This window comes from Malaclemys terrapin, chromosome 10 (genome assembly GCF_027887155.1).
Source record: "Malaclemys terrapin pileata isolate rMalTer1 chromosome 10, rMalTer1.hap1, whole genome shotgun sequence".
Taxonomy (NCBI): domain Eukaryota; kingdom Metazoa; phylum Chordata; order Testudines; family Emydidae; genus Malaclemys; species Malaclemys terrapin.
Window position 1 is genome coordinate 34,203,154 of NC_071514.1, and position 16,715 is coordinate 34,219,868.

General features: G+C 46.3%; 1 protein-coding gene across 3 annotated transcripts in view; it reads right to left on the bottom strand.

The window, feature by feature from the left end:
• Window positions 1–12,085, bottom strand: part of CA12 (carbonic anhydrase 12) — a 43,464-nt gene extending 31,379 nt beyond the window's left edge. For 2 of the 3 annotated variants that reach the window (XM_054041040.1, XM_054041039.1), the window contains exons 1-2: window positions 11,896–12,085; window positions 7,722–7,742 (exon numbers count right to left, since the gene is read on the bottom strand). In XM_054041040.1, the coding sequence (XP_053897015.1) occupies window positions 7,722–7,742; window positions 11,896–11,986 (112 nt within the window). In that variant the 5' untranslated portion in view covers window positions 11,987–12,085. The remainder of the gene's footprint in view (window positions 1–7,721; window positions 7,743–11,895) is intronic. The other variant, XM_054041041.1, reaches the window with a different exon arrangement.
• Between the last annotated feature and the right edge of the window lie 4,630 nt (window positions 12,086–16,715).

Sequence of the window (16,715 nt, forward strand, 5' to 3'; positions counted from 1 at the left end):
TGACATCACCTAAAGCACTTACACTAATTCTATCCTCAAGTGCCGTCCCTTTCACTTCAATACAAGTTCTTTTAGTCTAACAGAGTAGAATTCAGCCCTTTCTATCTTATTCATGCACTTCAGATGGCATGGGCCTGATCCTGTAGTCACTATTCAGACAAAACTTCCAGGGTTCTCCCTTGCCTCTACACTACAAAACTTCATACCTGTTTTCCAGCACCAGTGCAGCTGTAGTTTAATGACTGACAGAGTGTACCAGGCATTTGTTGGCTTCTGCTGGAGGCCCTACCATCTTGGTGCACCCTGCCTGAAGGAGGTGTCCTTTTGGGGAAAAAGAGCACCAAGTTTAGGCACCTTCCTGAGCTGCCTAGAGAGGCCACCAAGGATCAATTGCAGGTGGAACCAATGAAAATCAGTCCTCAAGCAGCTAGATGAGCTAGGACCAGGCAGCAGTCAGTTAGGGCCCAGCAGGCGGGGTAAAAAGGGATGTCTGCTTCTTTGAATCAGGGACTATATTTCTGTGTGGAGCTGGGAAAGGGGAGGAAGGGTTGCCCCAGTCTTAACCCAAGAAGCCTGGCCCAAACTCTGACTGCATCTTGCTAAGGTATAGGGTTTCCAGGAAGACATTAATATCTTGTACCAAAAAGATTATGGCAGTCGCGTGATTGCTAAATGGCTAGTCTTTAAAGATTAGTAAAACAGAAATCTGACTTCAGCCATTGGAAACCACATCATGAAGTGCAATACACTTTTTCAGACCTACTTTTTTGGAGGGATTGGGTTACTGGAGATTAGTAATTGGTCAGCAGTTGAGATTGGAGATAATTCTTTTTCTTGTAAAATATGCCAATTACTGAGATTTTTAGGCACATCAATGACATCAGGGTGGATGTGCACATTTCTGGTAAGCAAAGAGAATGACAGCCAATGGGGATTAAACTACAGAGATTCTTGTCTATTTCCCCACATCAGTTTCAGCTAACTCATCAATTTGTTTCCTTGTCCATAACCAGTTTTTCCAGGCATTGCAAGAACCCTGCATATTGTCATGTAGCCGTCCTTGTTTTAGTGCACCAGAACTCACTTGAAAGAGCTGGACTCTTGTCACACTTTGGCAGTTATGAAATTATGGTACTAGGGTTCAGTGCAGTTTGCTGTTGCAAAAGGGACATCAGGGATGGACTCAAGGAATGAGTGATAAGTTTACATGGTATTTAAATGCCAGACATTGCAGAACAGCTCTGCTGTTTTAGTACTCTTCCTTCTGGTGCAATGGATATGAAGAATAGGTAGCAACAGAGTGGGAATGGATTGCTATGGAAATAGGAGTCCTATGTTGCAGAACAAGGGTCAAATTCAGAGGTAAATCTAGGGAGCCTGTATTGGAACTTACCCTTTTTTCCAGATCCTCTCAACATGTATGTTGCATAAACTTAAACTGATTTAGCACTTGTCTACAGCAAAAAAAAAAAAAAAATCTTATGTTTGAAAATGGAGAACCCTCAAATTAGATGACATACTGTCCAGGGCTTTGCAGTCATGGTGGACCTGCACAAGCTGTGCTCAGCATTGTCTCCTAATACTGCCAATTGTGTTCAAATGTAAGATTCTATAATGTGGACAAGGCCCCTAGAAGGCCTAGTGTGACTGACTTAAATCTACTCAGGTTCAAGCCCATTTGTACACACAACCCTTAGTCCACTGATCAAGGGTGTCTGTGAGCACTACAGCAGGGAAAGAAAAGCAACTAACAGCAGAGTGTAAGAAGTTGCAATATAAGTTAGGGTGAGATTAAGGCATAGGTACTACTGGTTCGTGCTGAGAGCCCCAACTCCTGGGGTTGTGCTATTACAGTAAAATTGTAGTTTTCCAAATAGAAAGTTTCTAGCGCTCATAGTTGTGAAGAAAACTTCAAAACATGACAAGTGTAATCAATGTAGTGACAGCTGCAGCCAAAAGATAGATCAGGAAGAGTGAGCTGTCCCATGCATCTCAATGGATGATTATCCACAAGTCACTGCTCCCTACCTATGATATGATATATACTATGATCGCAGAGGACTCTGCGTGTGGAAGAAGAGTGCAATGATCCTGGACTACCCACCCAAAAACATATCTCATCTACCAGAGGAAGGCAGGGTGCTGTTACCATGTGAGAAAGGAGGCCCCTTGCTGCTGCCTCTGCTTCTGTGGGAGGAGAAGGGACCCCTGCCTCCACAGTTCCAGGTGCTGGAGGGTGAGGCCATGGGGTCTCCCTGTCATGGTGTCTTTAGGACCCCAGATTACTGTAGACCACCTGTCCTATAGACCACCTCCTGTTCTAATGTATAACTTCTAGCTCCTGGTCATGCATTTCCTCACATGCTGTAAGTAGTCCTGAGTGAATGAGCGTAAGGAGATCTGACTTTGCCCTCATGGCTGCATTACAAGAGAAGCGTGTAAGTAAAATATTATGATTAATAAAAATTACTTGAAACTATACTGATGCACAGCTTTGTAATGAGCTGAGCAATGCACACCCCAAAACTGGGGCTGCATGTTGGGGTTGTGCCATCTCCCTGCCCCCACCTTGTGACCTGCATGCATACAATTGTAGCAACGAGACCCAAAAAGCCAAGCTGCAGTCATAAATGTGGTTACATGCAGAAGCTCAGTGATGGGCATTATGTAGAGAGAGAAACCTGTTAAGTGGTCATCTTGGGGAACTGCCAAAAACAGCCTTTAACTAAAGGCCTAATAATTGTGCTGGAAACTTTAGGAATATTCTAACAAGGTTATCAAAGTTGCACATTCCCCACTTGAGGTGAGAGTTCTTAGCATAGGCTTCTGTGCACCTTGCTGAACTGAAGTAAACATATGGCAACAATAAAACTAAAGATTGTTCAGCTTTAATTAAAGTGTTGTTAATTTATGACACTTAAGGTTACTTGCAGTGGTACCCACTTCCCCTCCACATAGATGCACTAAAGTGCATTAATAACCTTGCTGGGATTCTTCTTTAATACTCTTGTGGAACACCAGCTAACTTTCTGCATTCTAGCCAGCTGTCCACCTTAAAGTAGGTTTCAGAGTAGCAGCCGTGTTAGTCTGTATCCGCAGAAAGAATCTTATGGGCTGTAGGCCACAAAAGCTTATCCTCTAATAAATTTGTTAGTCTCTAAGGTGCCGCAAGTACTCCTGTTCTTTTCACCTTAAAGTAGTAATTCTGTATGTTCAATTTATATCCAGTACTCATGATTAAGGAGGTAGAGGGCCAGCATACAAAGAGCACTGGGTCAATTGACTTTCAGCTTCTAGTGAGGAGCTGCAGAAGAATTGAAACAGTTACTTAAACCGTGGCCAAACTGCACTGCTGACAAAGAGGTCCTATAAAAACACCTCTTTCCAGGGCTGGGGATGGAAACTATCACTGATTAAATCAGCCCTGTAATTCCAGTTTTCTAGCTGAAGTTGAAACTGTTTTTGTAGCTGACACTTCTAGTTCTTCTCTTAACTCTCTGACCTTTACCATGGAAAGAGAAGTGGTCAAGGAAAGGCAAACACATAAGCACTAATGGGAAATGGTTTTTGGATAATAAGGCTTAATCTGTGTAGCAGAGAGAAACACAAATTTGCTGCTCAAATCAGTCTATCCCTAGCTTCAGACCTCAATGCTGTGTAAAACTGACCACTCTTGGGACTTTAGGTCTGGCTATGCAGAGTGCTGGGCAGTGCAGAAGCCCAGTAGGACTAGGGCAGAAAAGTGACAGGGTATGTCTACATTGCAATTAGACACCCATGGAGGCCTGTGCCAGCTGACTTGGGCTGGCAGGGCTGCGGGGCTGTTTAACTGCGGTGTAGATGTTCAGGCTCAGGCTGCAGAGCCCAACCTGAACATCTACACACAATTAAACAGCCCCCGATCCCGAGTCAGCTGGCAGGGGTCAGCTGCGGGTTTTTAATTGCAGTGTAGACATATCCTCTGTGTATGTAACAAAGGATATGTCTACACAGCCGACACTGAAGTGCTGCCGTGACAGCTTTTTAACATGGCTGTGTAGTCGTGGCTCCAGCGCTGGGAGAGAGCTCTTCCAACGCTGTAATAAAACCACCTCCACGAGGGGAATAGCTACCAGCACTGGGAGCACTGTCTACACTGCCACTTTACAGTGCTGAAACTTGCATCACTCAGGGGGGTGTTTTTTCACCCCCCTGAGTGAAGAAAGTTTCAGTGCTGTAAGTGGCAGTATAGACAAGGCCAAAGGCACATGTCTGTTCCCTTGGCTAGACTGTGCCAGACCTCTGTGCAGGGCCAAAAGAGGATGGAAGGTACCAGGAGTCTATCTCTGTTCTTCTACTCCCCTGCACATAGGTGAGAACACTAGCTCCCCCCTAACATCACCTGCAGGGACCAGTCACTACAAAGAAGTGTGTCATTAAGTATCATTATGACCACTTTACAGATGGGGAACTCTCTGAGGTGCAGTAACTTGCCAAAAGTCACAGAGCAGACCATAGGCAGAGCTGGGAGTGGAACACAGGTCCAAGTCCCAGTTCAGCGTGTGATCCATTCAGCCGCACTGGTTCCTACACAAATAGGCATGTTCTGCTATCACACCGTATACGATTCTTAATGATGTCAACAAGACTGCTGTACAGAACACAGTTGAGCTACACTTTTATACAAGAACAGTGCAGATAGTAGAACAATTTTGCCTTTAAGGATACTGTATGAAATACAGCAGGTTCCATTTGTATCCAAGACAAGTACCTAGTTCTGTCAGGTTCACAGTTTGTTCTGGAAAGTGATGCTTTGTCAAATGCAATGGTATCCTGTGATACAGCCCTGGGCTCTAATGTCACTAGTGGTGTAGCAATGGCAGCATTCAGTCCCATCCAGTGTTCATTTAACAAACAGTGATTTTGGTCACTAATAGCAGCTCTAGCTCTAGCACTGCTCATGGCTCTCATGGTTTTTTCCCTTGCCCCTATAACTGCATGCTCATCTCCATCACCATGAGTGGGTATAATGGCACTGCTTTCCTTTCTCTTGCTGCTGACTTCATTTTAGTGTCTGACATAGTGAAAGGCGATAGAGTGACGGAGATGGAGGGAGATGCCTTCCAGCCAGGGCCAGCTCTAGGTACCAGCAAAGCAAGCAGTTGCTTGGGGCGGCAAATTTGCAGGGGCGCAAGAATCCAGCATGGGAGCTGAGAACCAACAGGGAGCCCCGGGATCTGTAGTTCCTTGGTTAGCTCGCTGCCTATAGTGCCAGCCCTGAAGCAGGGAAAGAACTACATTTCCCAGTATTCCCTTGGCCGCAATTAACAGGAAAGGGAAGGGGAAGGAGTGTGGAACTGAAACCTCACACTGCAGCTTGCTGTGAATGGTAGGGACAGAGCCAGCTCTAGGTTTTTTGCCGCCCCCCCACCTCAGCCCTGGGCTCCCCCCGCACCCCGTGTTGCCCCAGCCCTGGACTCTCCCCCACCCACACCCCCTGCTGCCCCAGCTCTGGCCCCCACCTGCACCCCCCTGCTGCCCCAGCCCTGGGCTCTCCCCCCATCCGCATCTCTTGCCACCCCAGCCCTGGGCTCTTCTCCCCCCCACACACACACCCCCTGCTGCTCCAGCTTTGGCCCCCACCTGCACCTCCTGCCGCCCCAGCCCTGGGGTCCCCTCTCCCTCCCCGCACCTCCTGCCGCCCCAGCCCTGGGCTCTCCCCCAAAGAAAGAATTGGGTGGACTAAATGGACAGTGCACCTCTCTATCTGAAGCCTAGCAAGGGAGGTACATGGATCCCACTAGAATTTAAAATGAAAAGTAAGGGAGGGGAGGCTCTACTAGGACCTGGGCAGCTTTAGATATAGTACCAGGAACGTAGGAGGATTTACACTTCTGAGCCATGGAAGCAGAAATTGACTTTTCTTTTCCAGATTTAGCTAATATTCAGAAAGGGAATCTAGCACCTGCCTTCCGGATTTGAACACCCTCAAAATTCAGGAGTGCTCAAGCTCAATTTGGGCAGCTGTTACTTCATTTCTCCCAAATCAAATATACTGATCCACTGTAACTTGCTGTAGAAAAAGTAGAATAAATTGAGCAAGAAATGCTTCCCAGTGGTTATTAGGAATGGAATTGCTATTTTCAACAGCCATTGCTTTTTTTTTTTTTTTTAGTTTTATTTGTTTAAAAGGAAGACAGTGATATTGCATTGGCAAATTCCCCATAGAAACAAAGATGGAACAAAAGAATAATAAAGGCACCTCAACTTTTCCTCATTTATATAGGACAGTCTTATAATATGCATCCAGATATCCTTCAATCACACAAGCTGAAAATTGTTCCACTTTACTGCAGTTCTGTAACCATATGGGAACCAATCCTGTCTGTGTTCTGTGCACATCCAAAATTCCTGCTGAATGACCTGCCCTGGGAGCGAGTTACCAGTGACCTAGGGCTGGGTCGGCAGGAGGTGGCAGTTGGTGGGGCGGGGGGGAGAGAGAGCCCAGGGCTGGCAGGGGGAGGGGCAGCTAAAATTTTTTTTGCTTGGGGCAGCAAAAAACCTAGAGCCGGCCCTGCTTCCAGCACACAGAAGACATGCTTTACTGTTTTGATGTGGGTCACATAGATATAGTGTTGTTTTCCATACAACACAGTAAGCAGTGTTCTAACCAGGTTTTACTGCAGTTGCATTCAAATGAAATTTCATCACAAATTAAAGTTTCTACTCTAATATTTTATGCTAATCCTAGGGTTACCATACGTCCGGATTTTCCCGGACATGTCCGGCTTTTTGGGCTTCAAATCCCTGTCCGGGGGGAAATCCCAAAAAGCCAGACATGTCCGGGAAAATCGGGACATGCGGGGCCGGCGGTGCCGAGCCGGGGGCCAGCGGGGCGGGGCCGGGGGCCGGCGGGGGCCGGCGGTGCCGAGCCGGGGGGGCCGGGGCCGGGCTGGGGGGGCCGAGCCGGGGCCCAGGGGGCCGGCGGGGGCTGGCAGTGCCGAGCCGGGGGCCGGGGCCGGGCCGGCGGTGCCAAGCCGGGGGGGCCGGGCCGGCGGTGCCGGGCCGCGGCCGGCACCCCAGGGCCCGAGCCGACCCAGGCTGGAGACACTGGGGGGGCCAGACTGGGCCGCGCCTCCTTCCCCCACCCCCCACCTTACCTGCTTCAGGCTTCCCGCGAATCAAATGTTCGCGGGAAGCAGGGGAGGGGGCGGAGTTGGGGCGGGGCTGGGGCCGGGGCCCCGTGGAGTGTCCTCTTTTTGGACACTCTAAATATGGTAACCCTACTAATCCCAGTCTTTAAAATTGGTTTTACAATGCCTTCTTTACCTTAAAATAAAAAGTCATTAGATTAATAACATTTTAAAAATATCTTTAGCTTGAAAATTCTCCTCCAGTACGTGTTAGGGTTTGGATTGGAGAATAAGAGGTTTGTCCACAGCCCTACAGGGAGACTTGTAAATGGTATGAAGACAGCACCTTCGGGGAACATCTGCAGTTCTTGTCATTTTGCAGGTTAACACAGATCCCTCTAGCTGGCATTTGTGAATATTGCTAAGCAATCCTTCCCAATGCCGAACCCTGACATCTAAGTAGGAGGTTGCTAGACAATGGGCCCAATTCAACCCTGTTATAACTACACGGATTCCAGTGTGGTGTTGCCAGGTTGAATTTGGCCTGTTTTCCTTCAAGTACAAAATACAGAATTAAATTTCAGTGTATGAATTAAAATAACTACTTACCAATGTAAGACCACTTAGATCCTGTTTAAAAAAAACAAAAACAAATACAACTGTGAATATATGAAATTCAGCTTATTCTATATAGTGTCAGCTGGTGAATTTTACAGTACTTAACTGTCTTCTGATTTCAGCTGTCCAGTACAAGCAGGCCAGTTTTCACAGATTATTAAAGACTGAACCCATGTACTGTCAGTCACAATGATCCCTGTGCTCCTGCCCACAGAGCTAGAGAATCGGTTAGTTATTTGAATCCTTGGCAAAGGTAGTGTTTCTTAGTGGATAGACCCTTTGATGGGCACTCATGAGACCTGGATTCTATTCCCAGCTCTGCCACTGGCCTGCTGGGGGACCTTGGGCAAGTCACTGTCCCCTTTTTGTGCCTCAGTTTCCCTAACTGTAAAGTGGGGATAATGATGCTGCCCTCCATTGTAAAGCACCTTGAGAGCTATAGACGAAAAGTGCTAAATAGGGGCTTGGCTGGATTGATTGATTTTTATTAATTACCTCTCTAAAGCCAAATTTTTTGGAATGGCAAGAGACAACACACAGAAATCAGCTCTTCTCTCTGGCTGGTACAATGTGAAGCATAAATGGGCAGACATGTGGTTGTCATTTAAGGTCACATGCATAGTTCAGATGGTTGAAGCACACCTGCAGCAAGCAAAAATTGATTGTCAGCTGCCAAAGTGAGAGATAAAAGGAAGTCCTTTCTGCAGAATCATTCTGGGTATTCACCATGTGATTCTTGTAGGAAATGGCTGCAGTTTGTTAAGAGACAGTGTAAATGCCTCTTCCTGTGAGGTGTGAGACCATGACTTGGTGGCTATTGTTTGCTTATTTGTTAAAATAGTCAATGGGACAAATTAATTCTTTGCATTAGGGATTGAATTTGGGCCAATATCTTTGCAAGTCATTGGAAGGTCAAAAAGTGTCATCTCTGTAAGAAGCACAGCAATATTTTAAATAGTTTGTGACTTTTTTTAGCTTGTCAATCTAAGTATCACAATACACAAACAAAGACAAGGGTTCAGAAGTAAAAGTGGAGAGCATAAATAACTAGCCAGGATTGATTAAAATCTTGAATGTGGTCCATGGTTTGTCAATTTCCACAGCCACAGATCACACCAAATATAGCTTTGATATTACTTGCAACACTGTACTGTAGGTATTCAGATCTGATAGTTTGTTTTGGGTAGGGTGTGCCTATCACATTTCTTGTAAATGAAATCGCTCTTGCTTCTTCTCAAAGCGGAGGTGACTGGTTAGAGTAAAATTCCATTTAGTCATTCTAGTGTGGGGTGGAAGTGTTTCATACAAAGGAACTGTTCAAATGCTTAATTTTTTTTTTGGTATGGGGATCTATTCAGATTTTTAAAACTTCAAGCTTTTCTATGGAGTTAGAGGCACTTGTCCTCATGCAAAACTGACATACCTGAAGTAGAATTGGTACCAAGCTGATGCAAATCTGACCTAGCCCAAATTTTGGGGTATTTAGATCTGGGTTTTTATTTGGAAAATGAGCCTAAGTTATAAGAGTCTGACAACTATTGTGTATGTGCATAATAAGTGATTCTTGTCTGACTTTCCAGTGTCCTGAAGTGCAGTTACCTGCATAGCCCTGCACACGTACACAGCTTAAATCATCAAGATGAACTAGTAGGGCTTTGCAAAGCAGAGGTACTTTGCTCTTGTGTTCTGATTAGGGATGGGATTTTCGAAGCAAGGTAAGGTTAGGCCTCAAATTCTGTTTCAGTGGTAGTTATGGGGCCCTGGTTCCCTTGTGCTGAAATTTTCAAAGGAAATGCAAACTTCCACACTGTAAGTAGCAGCTGAGGTAGCAGAATTAATGCACTCTTTGACTTTTATTTTGGGCACCTTGTTCTCTCCTCCTCCATCTGTTAAAAGTAACACATACCCTAGGAGGGGCCACATACTAGCCAGATACAAGTCTGATAAGACTAGTAAAACTGCTAAACAGGGGTTAGAAATCCCACAGGGTTTGATTGGCTTAACTCCTGCAGCTACTTTACACTAGCACCCCCCTGGCAGAGCTAGCCTGGGGTTGGAGGATTTTTCCCTAAACTGTCAGTGTAGTCACAGGTGCAGTGCTTAATACACAGAAATACCAGGTGTTAACTGTCCCATTTCCCTCCATGGCTGCATCTAGAGTGGGAAAATTGACCTCTATAGAGCTGGCTGAAAAATCTTCTGTGGGACCATTTTTCCTCATAAAATGCAGTTCTGTCAAATCTAAATGCTTTATGAAATTTTGCTTTGGAACAAAAAGGGAAGGAGGGTGAGTTCCAATAATGTCATGAAGTTCCATTCTGGAATGAAACGTTTTGATTTTTAAAAATCTTGTCTTTGATTTTTTTTCTATTTTATATATTATAAAATTTAAAAAGTCAAAATGAAACATTTTGATTGACTGAAATTGAATTTTTTTCTGAATTTTTTGTGTGGCGAACTTTGAAATGTTCAGGTTTCATTCCAAATCAGAATGAAAACAAATTTCAAAATCTCAAAATCCTTGGCAAAATGGAATTTTCATTCTCCATCCAGCTCTAATGACCTGTGATTCTCTACCGTTGTAGCTTCACTGGTGGTAGCAACAGTAGAAACAGTGCCATCTAACTCTGATCAGAATAGGCATGGATGACAAGATGGGAAAATCTCCTAGGCTTTGTCTACAGTGCAGTTTTCAGTATTGCTACCATCTGTAGAGCTGCAATGGTAGTGACATCTGGATCATAAATTTGCCCATGTAGACAAGGCCACTGTCATCCCTATTTTTCTCAGTAAAATAAATGCCACTGTATCTAGAAAATGCCAGGGATAGAGCTTAGCATAGCAGCAACTGGCAAAGCTTGAGGAGAGTGTCACCAGAATGCGGGATTCACTTTGGTGTGAGAGGGGAAACAGCAGCAGGTAATCCTTGGCTTTCCCTCTGTGTGGGAGAGACAGTTTCTTGTGCAGAATCTCCCCCATTTGTGTGGGGAAGTCTGACTGATGAGTGACTCAGTTATGTTTCTGGGCATGGGGGAGGGGGAAATATAGTGACACTGTCCCATCTCTCTCTCTCTCTCTCTCTCTGTCTCACACACACACACACACATATATATATAGAGAGAGAGAGAGAGGAAGTGATAATCTTTCAAAAATGCACCTTTGAGTTGGAAAAGTGAGGAGCAATAGCTATCCCTTACTTGTGTGTAGGGGGAGTGATGGTCTCCCCATCTGTTACCCCTATGGCTTGGCGAAGTTGGAAGGATGGGCACATACCTCAATTACCACTTCTGTTATAATGGAACATATAATTTTTCAGAGCTCATAAGAGAGTTTCTCTCCCAGACATGCCACAACTTCCAAGCCGCCCACTACTTTGTTCTTAAATACTTTATTCTGTGAACCACCAATAGGACTCTGAACTGCAGAGTTTGAAAACCACTGGCCCAAAGGTGGGAGATTCTGCTGGAGAAGATGAAACTCCTCAGGAAAAATGCCTGAAATAACATGTTGACCCCAAAAGTTTTGATTCCAGCCCTAGTATAACCCTTGCTAGCAAACAGCCGTAATCCAGTAGTTTGTACTGGTGTGGCACTGTATGAAGCTGAGTGCTCAAAAGTCACTCTAACTCTCAAAGACTCCATGAACACACAGATGCTGAGCAGTCCTCTCTCCCCCAGATCCGTGCTGCAGTTCTCCCTTATTTCCTATATAACTGCACTGAATTTTTTCTTAATGGATGAGAATTAACTCCAGCCAAGAGGAGAAGGCTGACCACTACCTTTTTAAAACAAAAATATCAAGTCCAGTATGTAAGAAAGGTGGCATTTCACAGTGACTTGAGCCATGTTTTTCCTCCTTAAAACTAAAGGGATGAGTATACAGTGTTCCCACTAACTCAGGGAGGGTCCCTTTTCTGCCTCACTCCCTGAGGAGCAGAGAGATCACAGACTCTGAGTGTGGAATGAGTCCATAACACAACCTCACATGCTCTTCCCCAGGAATGTACCTGCCCTGAGACATTTCCTAACACTTAGTCCAAGTAATCTGCTAGCTAGAACAACACCAATGAACATACTAGGGAGACCAATAATCTCTCCATTTTACTGCCCACATTAGACCTGCCAGATTAGGAATGCCAATAAAATAAAAAGCTGAAAGGCTTTACCATTTAACGGTGCTTGCACTGAGAGCTGTGTCTTTTGGAAGAGAATAAGCACTGCAGCAGCTGTGACTATGCTGAAGCTCTTGGCTGACATCTCAAGGAAAGATTTAGAATCTCCCAACAGTTCATAGGCTTTTCTTCACTCCCTGAAGAAACTCCCTTGCAGAGCTGGCGAACAGTAACATGCACACAGAGCTGCTGCTAATGAGCTATTACCTCTCTCTCTCTTTTGGTCTGGTTTTTACAGAGCTCCTCCCCAGACTCAGCCCAAAACAAATGATGTCATCAGAGACCTGCCTTCCAGGTCACTGCATCTTCATGAAACTGATCATTTCCTTGATAATCCCTACTCAGTCGTACTGCAGAAGTGTTAGACCTTGGTACTTAGCTGGAGAATTGAGACCTGGAGCTTCAGAAGCCTTCAGAAGAGATGTAAATGCCTAAGAAATGGACATTGCTTCATGGGTTTTTTATCCTTTGCTTTGCCAGTTCTAGCCTGCCCAGTTCCCACATCCAAACCACCATGATTTGGTTGAGGGGATGTGGGTCCAGCCAGGTATAATAGACCCCAAAGGCTGAGCTGAGGGAAAGGACTATGGGTCAGACTCTTAATAATTCAGGGGAAATTTGGAAAATTCCTGTCACAAACTGTCCAGGCTGTAAGAAGGGGATTTTTCCATTGAAGCCACCGGGAACTGACAGCAGAGATGAGATGGGACAGATTGAGAGTCATCAGGATACAGCCCAAAGGCAACATCCAGTATATGTATGAAAGAGGGGAGTAGCGGGTGGGGTAGGGGGGAAGCAGAGGTAAGAGGGCATGTCCCCTGAGGAACACAGGCTGCATGTGGGGAGTGTACACCATTCCCCCCTAGGAGTCTCAGAGAAGGGCTGGAGAAGGGCCTTTCTATTACTCCCCCTATCTCCGTAGGGGGGCCGAGAGCCAGCTCACCCCAAGGAGAGGTCCAGTGGGACCGATGTTCTGTAAATATGTAGCTCTAAGGTGGTGGCTGTTTATAATAAACACCCACCTGTTCATGCTCTCTGTATGTGTGTATATATATCTCCTCAATATATGTTTCACTCTATATGCATCCGAAGAAGTGGGCGGTAGCCCACGAAAGCTTATGCTCTAATAAATTTGTTAGTCTCTAAGATGCCACAAGTACTCCTGTTCTTTTTGCGGATACAGACTAACACGGCTGCTACTCTGAAACCGGTGTTTATAATGAGTATTAACTACTGATTGCAAGTAGTTATTGACTATTAAGTATGTATGGGTATTTATTATCCAAACTATTCATTATTGTTAGCATTATTATTGATTAATTGATTATTCGCTTTCAATAGTATTACTTAGCATAATTAATCACTCTGTTAAAGGGACAGTGTCTGTGGGGCTCTTGAGAGACTGGTTCATTTCAAAACCTTCTGGCCCCTAACCAGAGCCCTGAGAAGAGCTGGCCCAGTTTTTGCTCTCTTGTAGATGTTGATCAGGGTCTCTCAGGGTATGCTGGTCTGGTTCCTCCTCTCCCTGTGTACGCACATTGCCAGCCAGCTGCCTGGCCTCCCCACTTTCAGCTCCAGTAGAGTTGGGCTGGGCTTGACATGAGCCTGTTAGAACAAAGGCCAAATACTCGCCTATTATTTCAGCTGTTCCCCATGGCCATAAACTCCCTTTCCCATATATGAACATATAGCAAGACAATCAATCAAAGAGGCTCAACAAATGTATCCTATTTACGGCCCCAACAGATGTATTCTATATACCCCTAAAAGGGAATTTAAAAATTCCCTAGGTCAGCAGAATGTATGCACGTTAAGTCATTTGTTACTGGGTATAAAAAGGCTTGCTCTACGCTTGTAAGGTGTGCTCCTCCCTCTGGCATGAGTCGAGGGGGACACCCGCTCAGCTGACTGATCAATAAAGAACTTGAAGCCGTCTTCTCGACTCCCGTGCCTCCTTGGGGTAATTGGGCAGCTCCAGGGGGAAACGAGCCCATTTGGCTAACAAATGGCGACCCAGATGGGACTTCTCTCCCTGTAGAGGGCACTGACCGACGGCCGAGGACGATTCCGAGGAGTGGCCACCTCGAGCTGTTGCTTTGCTCGGGCCTCGGATCGTCACAATCGGCCGGGGCGGCTGCGTCCTCTCTAAAGAGAACTCTGAAGGACACGGAAGCAAGACGGCTTCAGAAGAAGGGGAAGTCTGACTGCCGGACGCGGCCACTTCGGGCGGTAAGTGCGTTTACCTCCTGGGTTTGAGGAATAACGCCCCCGAGGTGTGGGTTGGACAGTGGAAATCCCCTAGGCAGCCTGTATACGGGAAGGTATGTTAACATTATTGTAGCTTTGTAAATGTCTTGTTGTTGTGTTTTTGGTTAAAGGGTAAGCAAATAATGGCCAATGAGTAACGTAACTAACTCCACAAGTCCATGGGCCGTTTTTAACAATTATTGGGACTTGGAGCAACCTCAGGGATTACTCTTGTTTATAGGAAGGGTAATCTTGTTTCTCCTCTTAATGGTGTGTTGGAAACCGAGATTGTAACTGATTAAAGGATCTGTGTGAAAGATGAATGAGTGCTGCTGACAGGTCTGAGGCTTAAGCTGACTTCAGCCGCCCCAAGACTCCTGCGAGGGGAAACCCGATGACCAGGATATCTTGATTGCAAGGGGGGTCAGCCGAACCTCGTGACCCAGCGGATATCTGAGTTAGAACTAGATCTATACCTTTTTCCCCTCTTGATATCTCTGTCTCGGAAAACTCTGGGTAAAGCATAATGGGGTCCGGACAAAGCACCTTCTCCTGGACACCCCTGGGATGTATGCTGGATAACTGGAAGGCGTTTAGACGCCAGGCTGATTATGGAATTGTATTATGTAAAGACAAGCTTGTAAAATTCTGTACTCTTGAATGGATGACATTCGGGGTGGAATGGCCCGAGGGAGGGACGCTCAAACCAGGGGTTGTACAAGCAGTACATAGCATTGTGACCTGGGATGGGCATTGGGACCAATATCCCTATATAGATATTTGGCAGGACCTTGTGGCCAATCATCCCCCATGGTTGCAAAAATGTAGATCACAAACTATTAAGACCTTAATGGCCCGTGCCCCTGTTAGGAAACCCTGTTTCCCTGTTAAGAAATCTTGTCTGCGGGCTGTGATTCCTTCTGCCCCGGATCCTATGCCCCCTCCCCCTTTGTATCCTGGCCTCCCGGCTCCGGTACCCTCAATTGAAATCCCCACCCCCTCCTCTGAGGATAATGCCTCAACTGAAAGGGGTGAGCCAAGCGACCAGGACTTTTCCAAACGGGAGCCCCCTCCGATCTCTCTGAGCTCCCAGGTGTCTAACCACACCAGGAGAAAGACTGGCCCCGTGACAGCTCAGAGCTCTGAAACGCAGTGGAACTTGTCATCTGACTATAACCCTGGGGATATTCGGTTTACCCTTATTAGCTCATCGAGCAAGGGTGGCCCGGGACGCCAAGGGCCCCTGCAACAGAATTATTTGTGTCCACTGCAGGAAACTGTAGCCCCTGAGGGTAATCTCACTATGGTATATGTTCCCTTTACCACTAGTGAGCTATATAATTGTAAGGGGCTTCGGGCAAGAATATAGAGGAACTTTTAGAAATAGCCATGAAGGTTTATGATCGGAGGGATGATGAGGAGCAAAAGAAAGGGGCCCGCGTTTTGGCCATGGCCCTGAGAGAAGGATATGCAGAAAGGGGGGACAAGGTTAAGGAGAAGCCAGGGCCACCTGGGAGGGGACGGGACCCCTGCCTGGGTCGAAACCAGTGCGCTATCTGTAGGGAAGAGGGGCACTGGAAGAATGAATGCCCCCAGCGACAGGCCATGGGAAAGGAACGTAAAAACAAAACCCCGTCCCTTCCCATCCTTTACAACAACACGGGACGTTCAGGGGAGGGATCTTCCCCATAGAGAAGCCGAGGGACCCAGCGGCCCCTCCTGGCTGCGCAAGCTGCCAGTCTGGATCCCACGGTAAAAATTAATGTGGAGGGCCGCCCAATTGAAGCCCTTATTGACACTGGGGCCACTCTTAGTTTGCTCCCCCTTAGTAAGGCTCCCCGAGGTAGAGCTCGGGAATGTGCCATGGTACAGGGGATAGAGGGACAAACTACAGTTTTGGAAAAAACTTTGCCCCTCCTAGTAAAGGTAGGGGACCGCCAAATTTCCCACCAATTTGTTTGCAGCCCCTCTTGCCCCATCGCGCTGCTCGGACGAGATATTCTTACTAAACTCCAGGCAGAAATCTCGTTTGATAAAGGGACTATGGAAGTTAGAATCCCTAAGCAGCAGTCCTCAAATTACCAGATGGCCCTGATAAGCGCTGGAAATCACTTCCCGGAGTGCCGGGGGAGGAATGAAGGAAGCCAGCTGTCAGGGGTTAACCTTGAGGTTTGGGCAGAGGAGGGAGGCGTCGCTCGAGCCCGGAATGCTTCACCAGTGCATATTTCCCTTAAGGAAGGAAGCAGCCCGGTTCGAATTCGACAATACCCTCTTAAGCTGACCACTAGAATCGGGTTAACACCTCTGATTCAAAAGTTTCTGCAGTGTGGGTGGATCAGGGAAGGCACGTCCCCGTACAACACTCCGATAATGGGAGTGCCTAAGCCTAATGGGCAGTATCGGTTGGTCCAGGACCTAAGACAGGTTAACAAGTTAATAGAGGCTCCCTATCCAGTCGTCCCAAATCCCCATACTATTTTGGGCCAAGTTCCCAAAGAGCACAGTTGGTTCTCTGTAATAGACTTAAAAGATGCCTTCTTTTCCATCCCCCTTGATTTGGAATCTCA